The sequence below is a fragment of the Pogoniulus pusillus genome, chromosome 10, assembly GCF_015220805.1.
Source record: "Pogoniulus pusillus isolate bPogPus1 chromosome 10, bPogPus1.pri, whole genome shotgun sequence".
NCBI classification, from domain to species: Eukaryota; Metazoa; Chordata; class Aves; order Piciformes; family Lybiidae; genus Pogoniulus; species Pogoniulus pusillus.
This window is the reverse complement of record NC_087273.1, coordinates 25,945,036-25,957,723: the sequence shown is the minus strand read 5'-3', so window position 1 is coordinate 25,957,723 and position 12,688 is coordinate 25,945,036. Positions and strand designations below refer to the sequence as shown.

The 12,688-nt window shown below is 46.7% G+C and overlaps 1 protein-coding gene across 1 annotated transcript; it reads right to left on the bottom strand.

Moving 5' to 3' along the window:
- Positions 1–6,290: 6,290 nt before the first annotated feature.
- IRX1 (iroquois homeobox 1) lies at positions 6,291–12,117 on the bottom strand. Its single transcript, XM_064150416.1, has 4 exons — positions 11,421–12,117; positions 7,758–8,772; positions 7,091–7,163; positions 6,291–6,722 (listed from the first exon to the last, which is right to left on the bottom strand). The coding sequence occupies exons 1-4, from the start codon at positions 11,682–11,684 to the stop codon at positions 6,665–6,667; spliced, it is 1,410 nt and encodes a 469-aa protein (XP_064006486.1). The 5' UTR covers positions 11,685–12,117; the 3' UTR covers positions 6,291–6,664.
- Between the last annotated feature and the right edge of the window lie 571 nt (positions 12,118–12,688).

Here is a 12,688-nt window from a genome sequence, read left to right as displayed (position 1 = left end):
GGCAGGTTGGGGGCTCTGAGGGTTTGAGCTGAGATGGGGCTTTTTTTTTTTGAGACAAGCACTCAAGCCTTATTTGAGAGTGGTGTCAGGCATTGGTGGGTGTGCCGGCTGCACTCACTGACTTCTTGTTTCCAGCTGGGCAAGGCTATTGTGAGCATATTCAGCCAATGCACTCATGAAACTGGATAAATGGATTAGTGGATCAGAGACACCATCGGCATCTTCAAAAGAAAAACATCAGCCTGCAAAAAGACTGACATTTGTGTACTGGGGCAGAGGGTGTGTGAATGCTCTGCCTCCTCCAAGGGGACAAGACAGTGATAAACTTTCCACACTGACCACCTCACTTTGTGCTACAATTGACCAACAAAATAAATGGATTGCTTCATTGTTTTTGAACTGTAGGCATCACAGGGAAAGTGCTACTTGTGCAGCAGCAAAGAACAATGTATTGTGTGGGGCCGAGACCTCAAAATAAAACCCTTAAATATCAATGGGTCAGACACAAATCTGGAATAAAAATAAATGTTACTTTTTAAACTCACCTTTAATTCTGCACAGAGTTTACACCAGTGCTTTCTATTCTCGCAGGAGAGGCAACAAGTACTTGATGTACATCCCACATTTGCAATTTTGCATTAGCTTCACTTCTGAGGAATATGTTAGGAAACAAGTGGTTATCTGACTTGAAGGATGTCTGTAATGCTAATAAAAGTAAGTAAAAACAGATAAAAGATATCTTTTTATCCATTTTTTACAAATACCCATGCATGTATTCTTTTCGCATACACAAAAGAGAAGCCAAAACTAATATTAATAATGGTGACGAAACTTGAGTAAATTAATTCCTCACAGAAGAACATTGTTTAGTTTTAAGAGCTCATATTTTCGAAGTCTTAAATTTTGAATACCTATTTCTATGGGGTTCTCAGTCTCCTGGTACTTCCAATGATTCCTGTCCACATGGCTGGTTTTACAGGCAAGCTATGAACGGCACTGCATGGGGGCACCACACAATGGAGAACACCAACCTCGCCAGGAGCCGTTTCTGTAACTTTTCACTGGAAAGCACACCACACAGGCCATGTTTATTGCATGTTCCACTGTTTTACTTGATTTGTTAGTCCTAGGTAAGATTTACTGCTGAAATGTAAAACTTGGCGCCTCAAAGCCTGGAATCAGGCTCCATGTCGCTAATCGCCACAGCCCCTGCAGAGACAGTGGTGGGTGCAGGCCTTGCTGATCACTTCTGTGGCTCTTGCCAGCAGAAGGGAACTGGTGGTCCCACACAGCACAACTCCTCATCTGCCTTCTGCTTCCTATAGGCCAGTGAGGACCTGCCCCAGACAGTTTAGGCCATAGCTGCCTGACCCATGGCAGACAGCTGGGTTTCCCAACCTGTGGGTGACAAATCCAGACTGGGGGTTTCCCTCCACTGGCCAGCAGGCTGCAGGGAGGTGAGTAGCAACAAATACTGGGCATAGGCATTGGGCTGTTGCTGAAATGGAAGGGGAGCTCCAAATTCAAACTGAGCATGGAGCAGGGGCAAGGAGGATGTATGCTGGAGCTTGTGTTTTGAGCCCCCCTTTTGCAGAGCACTTATTACTCCTTCCTCTGCACTGCTTGTGAGCCGACAGCCTGCTCAGCATGCCTCCCCCAGCCCAAACCATTCTTTACACCTCACCTTTTAAGGACGCTTGGAATTGTTTGGTTTTTTGGTTTGTTTTTTTTCTTTAATTAAACCCTAACAACACTGGAATAAGCCAGGGGGTGAAGATTCCCTTTAACTCCTTTCCCCTGCAGTGGGCCACAGCCTCCACTGCAACACTTAGGCAGGGACCCATGAGTCAGTCAGGGCACACCTCAGGTCAGCCTGAGCCCTAGAGTGCCCACTCCACATGATGGGCACTGGGCAGCCAACCTCTTCTCGCCCAGAGCAGCCTCTCCCGCCTGTACCCAGGTTCGGGCTAAGGGATGAGGCAGGGCCGCGGCAGACCCTTCCGCCAGGCCGGGCCGGGCAGGGAGAGCTGTGTCTGAAGGAGCCCCTCTGGAAGGAACCGATGCCGAATCGGCATTATCCCACATCAATCGCCGGCTTATTTCAATACTAGCCTGTTTAACAAGGGGCCGGTGGCCGACAGCGGCGAAGTGCCACCTCTTCAGCCGGGCCCCTCCTCCCGGCCCCCGCCGCTATGCGCTCTTTGTAATAGTCTCATCTACAAGGACGATTGAAACTTTATAGTGCATGATTCATAGAGCAGGGCTGCGCTCGGAGCCACGGTGCATATTACATTAATCAGTGTCAGGCCACTAAAACAGAGATATGAATATGAATTCTCCATATTGCAGGGGAGATAAATGTGCTTGTGAATAATTGATCGGCGCCCACGAGGGGGAAAAAAAATGCTGGCGGGAACATGGTCACACAATGAAAGTTAGTGGGAGATGTGATGAGCCCCGCCGTGAGGACTGGTGCGGGGCGCCCTGCGGGACCCGGCGGGCCGGCGAGGGCAGCCGCGCCCCGGAGGTGGCCCCGCCGGCGCTCCGACGTCTGCACGGGCTTGCGCGGCCTCGGGGCTGCCTCAAGTTTCCAAGAGAGTGCCTCAAAAACAGAGCAACAAAAAAGGGACAGAAGCCCGGAAAGACAGCAATCACAGGAATGAGCAAGTGTAAGCACATGCACCCTACTGATTTTCTCCCTCCCTTTCTGCAAGCATTTTTTTTTTGGTGGGTTTTTATTATTTTTTTTTTCCCGTCGTTAAAAATAGACTTCTTCAGAATAAAATAGAAAAAGAATAAGAAATGAGGCATGCATACCAATAAGCACATTTCATAACTATCTCTCTGTGACAAAGCCAAATCCTCGTAAAGCTGCTGCTTGCTTTTAGTGCGTTCTGGCAACTGCTAATTTTGGAGTTTACTGAACTCGAGATTATATCAACTTTTCGGTCTTCCTTCTTCACAGATTTCTGCCATTCTTCTGTTAATGCTAAGGAAATAATAACAGAAACAAGACGGGGAGACAGTTTTTACCGTGGGAGGATGAAGGATTATGAAAACATGTAGAAAAATGTTTTCTGCCACTCTTTTAAGTAGCGAGAGCATGTGTCTTGGCTTTCGGTGGTGTTGTTCTAAAAGAAGTATTAGTAGATGTAGCATCCCATCTGATTCAATGCAAATTTTCCAATTGACTTTGTTTATCAGGTTCGGGTACCGTCATCGCTTAAAAGAAAGGGAGAGGGGGGGGAAAGGGTGGGTGGGGGGGAGAGAGAGAGAGATAGGAAACACTGACTTTCCAATTTACTCTTATCAGCATGAAGCATTCCCAATTAAGGCAAATCGTTTAGCTTAAGCTTCTGCTTTATTATTCTCCCTACACTCTGGTGTTCGCTGGTGTACGTCTGCCAGGATGGATCTCAATGAAAATGGAAAATTTGACAGAAAACCTACGAATTCTTTTCCTGCCAGGGTGACGTAAACGATCACTCCCGGCACGGCCCACGTGACGGCCGAAATCTAGGAAATATGGAGCCCCCGCTCGTTTCTCAAACTGGCGCGGGGCTCCCGGCGGCAGGGCGCTGCAGGTATCTGCGCATCCCGCCCAGCCCTGGCCCCTCACACCGCACCCGACGGCGTACCGACAGCCTCCGAGGGCTCCGTGTGCTAATGAACAACCGAAAATCACCTCTCGTCTTCTAGTTTAAAGCAAGAGCCCTCGGGGACTGCCTGGCCCTTAAGCACGCACCCACTCGAGAGCTTTTCCCATTTAACGATACGACGTTTCTCAGATGGCCTTACTACTTGTGAGCTTTCCCTTTTCTGTCGGGAAGCCACTTGCGCTGCTGGCTAGAGACTTTGAAAGTGGCTCGAGCACCCTCCGTCCGAGTACCCAGCCCGCAAGCAGCTCCCTGGGCCGTCTCTGCCTTCGCCAACAGCGTGGGTAGGAGGCAACAGACAGATGCATCGTTTGGTTCCTCTCCAGGGCTCCGGGAGCGGTGGGGGACGGTGCTGACTTGGCGCTGACCCCTCGAGGCTTCATTAGCCCCCACCGTAACCCTCTCAGCTCTCTGGGGAGGGAAGCATCACAACCGTTGATGTTACGGGGGAAAGGCAAGGGAAAATTCAAAGAAGCAGATGGGGGACGGGGGGCGACGGGAGACGGGGTAAGAGACGTGAGAGGGAAAAAAAGAGTAATTATTTAAAAAATCATTTCTGCAACTCCTGGGGATGCTGAGGCTTCCAAAGGGGGGAAACTGCCAGCCAGATATCTATTGGGAATTATCCCTCTCCAGAGAATAATCCAGACTCCAGAGAACGTTGCTGGCTTTCCGGCTGAATTTAAAGGCAGATAGTCCCCGCTCGCCCTACCCGGCTGCACAGATACGCGGGCCGACACATCCGGCTGCGCCGAGCTGTGCTAGGGGACGGCGCTTCTCGCAGCCCACAGAGGGCGCTGCGAGCCTGCCCAAAGCCGGGCACGCGCCCCATCACTCGGGACTGCTCGGACCCTCCTCTCGGCTCAGCGCGGCCCGCCGGAGGCATTCGGAGAACGAGAGTTCGAGCACATATACGCACGAAAATGCCCACTCACGCTCCACGCCTCTCCACAGTTAAATCCCCTTCTGACCTTCACATGCTGCAAAGTAATTCCCTTTCCTCTCCCCCTGAGAAAATTTGGCCCCTTCGCGTTCTCTCCGTCTCACAGAGCATCCCTGTGCTGTTTCTAGGTATCGTCTCCGCACCCGTGAGGGCACCCTGGACCGCTGGGCTGCGAGAGACCGCTGTGCCTCGGGCCTAAGCGGAGCGAAGGGCAGCCACTGCTGCCGTTTGAGTTGATAGAATGGAGAAAGCAATTCAGTCAGGTTTACACCAGTGATGATCTGACGCGCCGTGATGTTTTTTCCTCACGTGGTTTTTGTTTTTTTGTTTTTTTTTTTTGGGGGGGGTTTGTTTTGGGTTTTTTTTTAGATCTTCCCTCTCCCTTTCTCTCACTGAAATCTAAGTCTCTATGCTTCGTCTAAAACTGCAACACACTCTTTTGCTGGACCAGTTACCAATGCTGAGTGTGACTTAGGAAAAATGAAACAACAAAAAGTCAAAAAGTACATTAGCTGATGCTATGGTGGCAACCGCAGGATGCCAAAATGAAATTCTTTTCAGGCAGCTCTTCAGATATCCCACACAAAATCTATTTTGCCTGATCGGTTTCTCTGATCCATCTGAAAAACACAAAATGTAGAAGCCTACCCTCCATCACTGATCGTTAAGATTTCTAAGGGGTAGTTTACCAAGATCCCTCTTCTCTTGCGATGATTTCGAAGCTGAATTAAGATCAATATTGTGATCTCTGGGTAGAATTTTATAAGTATTTTATTTTAAAATCTCATTTTGTTTACGACGGGTCCTGGTTTGAGGTTGGTTCAGTTTGGATAGGGCGTCACCACATTATTTCTTAATGACTTTCCCAGCTGCTTCTTTCCATTTTCTACCATCAACAACCATCTGGTATCTTATTAGCACCTCAATGCTCATTTAGTGTTCTCATTTAGGAGAAAAAAAGAAGTAAACACTCAAAATATTACACATTTTAACGGACCGTCTTTTGGAAGATTAATGTCTTTATAAACCGATACATTGTCTCAGTCTCTTTTTAACCAACGGATAGGAATTGCAGAACTTTCTGTGGGAAGTGCAAGAGCTGCCTTTCATTTTCTTTTCTTTTCTTTTTTTTTTTTTCCCTACTAAGATTGTGCTTGATGTCACAGAGAAAATTCTTTCACAGTCGTGCTTCCTCCGTGCTTCTTTAAAGCGTAAATAGTTGCAAATAATTCTATTTGCTAACTTTTTTGTTTTCTTCCGACTTCGATCAGGGCGTATACCAAAGTAATAAAGCTTTTGATTCAATTTAGGAACCAGTTGGGACAGCAAAGTTATACACCAGGGAATTGTGAGAAAACTCATCCTTTTCATTTTCAAAAGTGTATTTTATAAAGTAGGTAGAAATCAGATCCATTTATGTCCAGAAAATTGATACTACAGATATGTCCGATTCAACACATTTTTTTTTTAAATCACTTTAATTTTACTAGTTAGGAAGTAGCTTCTTAGATTTGCATGTAAGAAAGGGAAGCTCACTATCTGTTTTCGGCTTCTAGCTACAAGAGTTTTTAAAAGTTTGGATTTGGTATTTTGAGTTACCCTAAGACAAAAAGACTCAACTTTTTAGATATCAAATTATAAATGTTTGAATAGATTTGTAAAAAATATATACAATTATAAGATCTGCAGCAACAGAATACATACCTGAAGAGAGCTCATAATTTCATTTAGTTTATTAGACAAAAATATATGATTTAGACAAGTTTTGCTGACGCGCTATTTACAGTCTGAAATCACTCTATATACAGAAAAACACAAACACATGGGAAACATTTACCAAACAAATAATCCAAGAATGGATAGAATAACACGATCTGAAATGGTACAATGAAGAAGGGGATCCATCTACAGATTTGTGTAATCGCTTTTATGGGTTTGCACCGTCTTATTGCAAAAAGAGATTGATGGGAGTCGTTTATATCTTTTCCTCTTTTTTTTTTTTTTCCTTTCTTTTTTTCTGTCCTTAATATCAGTCTCTGTAATATTTTTTCACCATATCATTTAATCAAGCGGAAGGGAGAGCTGTTAAAATTCTCGGTGTTCCCTCTTGCTGAGCCAAAGAACTGCAGGGGAGGAAGAGAGGAAGAAAAAAAAAAGAAGATGTAACAATCTTCCAGGGGGAAAAAAATCCTTTCCTATACTTTTCTGTAACTGTTTATTACTATAGCATCCCAGTATTAGTTAATTGCAGAGAAATATTTGTGACTGGTGTCATTAACACTAGATCATTAAGGTCTGTTAGGTTTCACAAGAGTTATAGGCTGGCTATATACAATTGCATTTCAGCTCAACTTTGAAACTTTTCTGTTGTTTTTGTTGTCTGTATCTATTATTACGGTGATTATTAGGTGTTATAGTTAGTCATTATTATTCAAACGCTCTGTTTCACGTAAGTGACATTTCTGCAGTGAAAACAAACGAACAAACTCACTTGTCACGGACAGGCTGGAAGGGCGATTTTAACGGCTGAGGTGGGGATTCAGTTCTTGGTACGTTTTCTCTTTCTAGGAGACAGAAGTGGGGGAGGGTGTAGAAGGAAGAGAGAGAAAAACAAAAACAGGAGAACCATTTTAGTATAACAGAGTAACAACATTTAAAAAATCTGGACAATGTGCAAAGAATACACCTCGCTCTACTCTCGTGTTTAGGTGTGTGTGGGTGTGTCTCTATGTGTGCAGCACTATTCCCTACTTTCAGCATGTAAGGAGTGCTCAATCTTTTTTTGCCACATTTTTGAATGTCTTTTAAATTACCGGGAGATGAGGGTCACGACAGAGAGGAGGAAAGCAAAACACACACAAAATGTGTTTAGAATAGCCATTCCTGAATTCTCATCTTATTTGATGGGCGTATAGTTTGAGAATGTAGCAGTCCACATGAAATGGGATTAATCTATGCGATCAACATGCTCCAGGCGGGGGGAGGGGGGTGGATGGTGGGGGAGTGGTGTGTGGAAATCGGCACTAGGATAACTGTCTGTAACTCCGTTAAAAGCAATCAGTTACACTAGGGCTGAATCTGACACCATCGTTCAAGGAAAAGTTCATGTTCATGTGTTGGGCGTGGAGAGAAAGTTGGATGCCTGATGCATTCATTACCTATGTGTTTGGGACTGGTCCTCTCTGAAGGCTTTTCATTGCTTAGGGCTCCAAGGGCTGCTGTTAAAACAGAAGGCTGTTGCTGGGCCTGAAGGTGGTGATTGTGATGAGCAGCGTGGTGGTGATTTACTCCCAGAAAGGATCTCACATTTAGCAGGGAACTCTGAGTGAGGAAAGCCCCATTTGTCCAGTTGTGAAATTTACCAATCTGGCATGTGTAGAGTCCATGGCTAGGGAGAAAGGCAGGATGCTGGATCTGTGGAGAAGTGTGGTTCACCTGGGGAGGAGGGGGTGGAGGAGGAGAAGATTTCAGGGCACCATCGGGACTAGTTGCTGTCTCTGCCAAAGACCAAATCTTGGGTTTGCTGTGAGACGGCATCTGTAAATTGTTCTGTCCCCCGGGACTGATGATTCGCGTGTTGTTGTCAGAGACGTCCTTCACCATGGTCAGCGCGTCTTTGGGTTTCAGCCCTTCAGAACCTGACAGTGCCAAATCTTTCTCCTTTTCCAAGTGCTCCTGTTCTCTGCTTTGTCTCAAAAGCTCAGCCTTTTCTTCCTCTTCCTCGTTGCTCTGCTCCCCGTCATTTTCGTCGATTTTGTCTATGTCTATGCTCTCCAGGTCGATTTCCTCATCATCTTCATTCTTTTCGGGGTCCCCCTCGTTGTCACTCCCGAAGAGGTTTGCATCTTCTTGGTCCTTACTCCTGGAACCCCAAGTCACCTTGTTCTCCTTCTTGAGCCGCCGGCGGGCGTTGGCGAACCAGGTGGAGACCTGAGTGAGAGTCATCTTGGTGATGATGGCCAACATGATCTTCTCGCCCTTAGTTGGGTAAGGGTTCTTGCGGTGCTCGTTGAGCCAGGCCTTGAGAGTGCTGGTGCTCTCCCGGGTAGCGTTTTTGGGCCGCCCAGGGTCCCCGTACTGGAATTGTCCGTAGGGATAATAGCCGGGGGCAGTGTGGGCAGCAAAGGTAGCAGGGTGGACACCCGGATTATCTTTCAGTTCGTACTGGGAGCCCTGAAACACATTCAGACAAGCGGAGAGGAAAAAGCACATCAATTATCTCGTTAGCGTCTCTAACAGACCTGAATAGGTTACTCCGGGAGCCGGAACACGCCTTTGAGCGGTGCAAAGGGTCTTCACGGGCAAATTCGTCCCTCCCGCTCCAGGCTCTTCACGTTCAGATCAGACAGAGGTATTCCCAAATGATCCCCACTTCTTGCAGGGAAAGGAAAAGTGAGTGGCTAAGCTGGGCTCTGTCAGACATTATGCGTATTTTCTCCGCAAACCAAACCAAATCAAACGACGGGAATGCAGTCACTCCGCATTCGCCTCGGCGGGTAACTTATTGTACGCTCGAAATTTGTCAGACAGAGAAAGCAGGTACTATAGTTACAAACTGATGCCTGCGCACAACGTAGCTCTTATACCTGGAAAATATCCATGAGAATATTACAAATGCATGCAGAGCGTTCTTCCTTGGCCCCGGATCTGCTTTTAAATGAGTTGGCCCGAGACGAGACTGGGCAGATGAACGCACAACTTCAGTCCGAAAACATAAAGTAGGAGATTTACCCCCACCCAACATAATACACTAAGATTCTAGCGTAAAACGTTAACTTCTAACTGTTAGAAGTGCCTTTAAACTCTGGAATAAGAAGTGATCCACACATTGTAGAATACGGGTATGCAGTGATTTTATCCCGTAAGTTTTACTTTGATCTGGGCAAACACAAATTGTTTACAAGCGTTTAGAGACGGTGATTTATTTACAATCAATATTCTTTTTATCATCAGTAGTAAAACACAGCTAGTCAAATTATCCCATCAGGTGTTTTGGTAAATAACATTTTATCTTTCTAGCAACCTCATTAGGCCTCATTATTACCACAAATTGTCCGGGTATTAACTTAATATTTTAGCCTTCAATTTACAAATGCTCAGGATTTATAGAATTTATTTCAAAATACCACCGTCATGGTAAATCGCTGTAGTAAAATACCAGGATACGTCGAGAAAACAGGGAACTGTTCCAAAATAGCTAACATTTAACATTTAAAGTGTTGGGTTTTTTCCTTCCCTTCTGCTACCCTTCCAGTACAATCTATTTCTCTCTCTCTCTTTTTTTTTTTTTTTTTTTTTTTTTTTTTCCTAGTCCAGAAATACACTTTTGGCATTACTCTTGCGAAATATGTGTCAACCTTAAAAACGAACCTCTTCAAAATGTCCACGAAGAAACTAATCTAACTTTGCCAAACACTTAAGAGGGAACACTTTAATTTCAGGAGCAAACATTATGCACAAAGAGGAGCCGATGTGTGATGTGTTACAGAGTATGCTTTCTGTACTCCCTTTATTATGCTATCGTTTGTTATTGTTGCAGAAATTATATTTTTCGTGTAATCTCTGGTGGGAATTCTTTTGAAGAAGTCACTTGTAAATCACTCACGGCTTCTGTACCAACTTTTCACTGCTTTTCAAATCAAGAAAAAAAAAAGTAGGAAATGAGTGTTGTTAACAGTGTCTTCGTAAGCAGTGGTATCAGCAGATTATCTGCGTTCAGTTGCTTACTCTTGCTCAACAGCCTATCTTCCTAGTTGTCTCCATGGATTTATTAAAAACCCTCACAAGTTGCGTTTTGCATGAACCCAGTTATAAATATCCACACTTTTATGTCTGAAGCAGGACACAAAACAGGGAACATTTAGAAATTAAGGGGAACCTATGTGTACTGGCACCGGGAAATTTGGAGATACAAGCAATGAAAACGTTTCAGCTACATACACCAGGGTAAACAGTTAGAAATAGATATTTCACTTACTAAATACTCCATTTTAAAGGAGGGGGGGAGGGAGGGAAGCTGAGGGCAATCTAGGTGGTGGCAATTTGTTTCAGAGTTAATGCCAGTATGCCTTTCTGTTCCGGTGCATATAATGGGATGTAAATGCCCTCCTTTTCTTGATGCAAATCAGATCTATGATATTCGTCACAACCAGAGTATGAAAAGTTCAGCAAAATGAACCAGTCTTTTTGAGACTTAAGGAAAATGGGGAATAAACGTGCATACCAGCTACCGAGACTGCACTTTGGCCTTTCGGATAGACTGTCTATAGCTCGGCCGCAGAGAAAAGGACCGGGCGGGAAGAGGAGCACTCTGGAAAGCCAACTGAAACAACAGGACCGCCAGTATCACCCGTCAGCAGCAACACCAATAACAGCAAGGGGGGAAAAAAAAACAAAAACCAAACACCACCAAAAAAAAAAAACCCCAAACAAACCAAAAAAACCAAAACCCCAAAACCAACCAAACCGAGATGCTGGCGGAAGCCGAGAGCGCTGAGGCGGGAGCCCTGCTCAACCCTCTCACAGTCAAGACATAAAACTCGAAAGAGTTTTGCCCGGCGGGAGCAACGAAGTGGATGGGGGCTGCGCCTGCAGCCGAAACCCCCCGCCCCCCGGCCTCTTTCTCTCCTAGTCGATCCGCCGGCACACACGTTGCCCTGTCCTCCCTGAACCTTGTTCGGGGCGGCAGCCGCCGCCGCTCCGTCGCCCCCCGCGCTCTGCTTCGCTGCCTCCGCCAGTCCTTGCCCCCGCTACGCCCGGTGTCTGCGCTCCGCAGGCCCGCGAATGGGGAGTGCGCGGGAGGAAGCGCGGTGTTCACTCACCATTTGGGAGAAGAGGCCGAGGTCGGCGGTGTAGGGCAGGAAGGCGCTGTAGTTGGGGGCGCTGTACGGGCTCGCGTACATGCCCAGCACTGAGGTGACAGCAGCCGAGCCGCTGCCCAAGTCCGCTCCCGCCGGCCGGCCCGAGGCGGCAGCGGCTGCGGCGGCGGCTGCGGCGGCGGCGGCCAGCACCCCGGGCCGGTCGCTCCCGTACACCGCCTGGCTGGCGCTGAGATACTGCGGGTAGCCCAGCTGGGGGAAGGACATCTCCGGGGCACGGGCACAGCGGCGGCGGCAGTGGCGGCGGCGACGGAAGCGGCAGAAATATCAAAAAAGGTGTGTGGGGGGAGGAATTATTAAAAAAAAAAAAAAAAAAAAAAAAAAGGAGGAGGGAGCCTGAGCAGCCGGGGAGGGGAGCAGAACAAACCCAGGCTTCTCTGGATCTCTCGCTCTCTTTTTTCCTTTTGCTCCCCCCCTCTGTCTTTAGTGGAGTCAGACAGGGCGAGAGAACAGAAATCGAGCCGACAATTTTCTTTTTTCGTTCTGATTTCTTTCTGTCAGAGATATACTGCAACCTAGGTGTAGAGAAGGAGGAGTGTGGAAGGATTCTGTGGGGTGTCTTTCCTCAAATCTCGGCTCTTCTGTGCTCCTAAATCCCTTAGATGTGATCTGATCAACAATTGAGCTCCAACTGATGTGTCTGCCCTTAGGTCCTAGGCTGATCTTTCAGATACAATTTGAAGTTGATGTTTTGATTGGCACCCACTTGAGCTGCAAGCACCGCCCCATGCTCCCCCCTCGCCCCCCTCGGCGCAGCACGTGGTGCACAGCTCAGCCTGGGCCACTTTCCTCGGTGCCTGCGTGTGCGTGTGTGTGTGTGTACGTGTGTCCGCGCAGCTGCTCTGCTCTGCTGTGTGTGTATTTAATGTTTAGCAATGGGCTCCTTTCAGAAAAGCCCCCACTGCTGTATGACAACCTGTCTACACGATTTTACAGCTGTCCAACATTGGGGTTTTGCTGTTTCGCAGCCTCAGTGTGTCCCCTTTTAACAAAAACAACTGTGTTGCTGTTTTTTTCCACCTTTAACATTGAGTCCCCCTTGTCGTCGTTGGACTCAGCAACAAACGAGAGTGGCCATGAGAGGAAGAGGGGGCTTTGCAGCCGGGCTGCTTATAACAATTTACCAATGAAAAAAACCCAACATATAAATTAACGCTGTTTATAAACCCACAAGCGCCACGCACACAACTTTGCTAAAAGTCAAAAGCTTT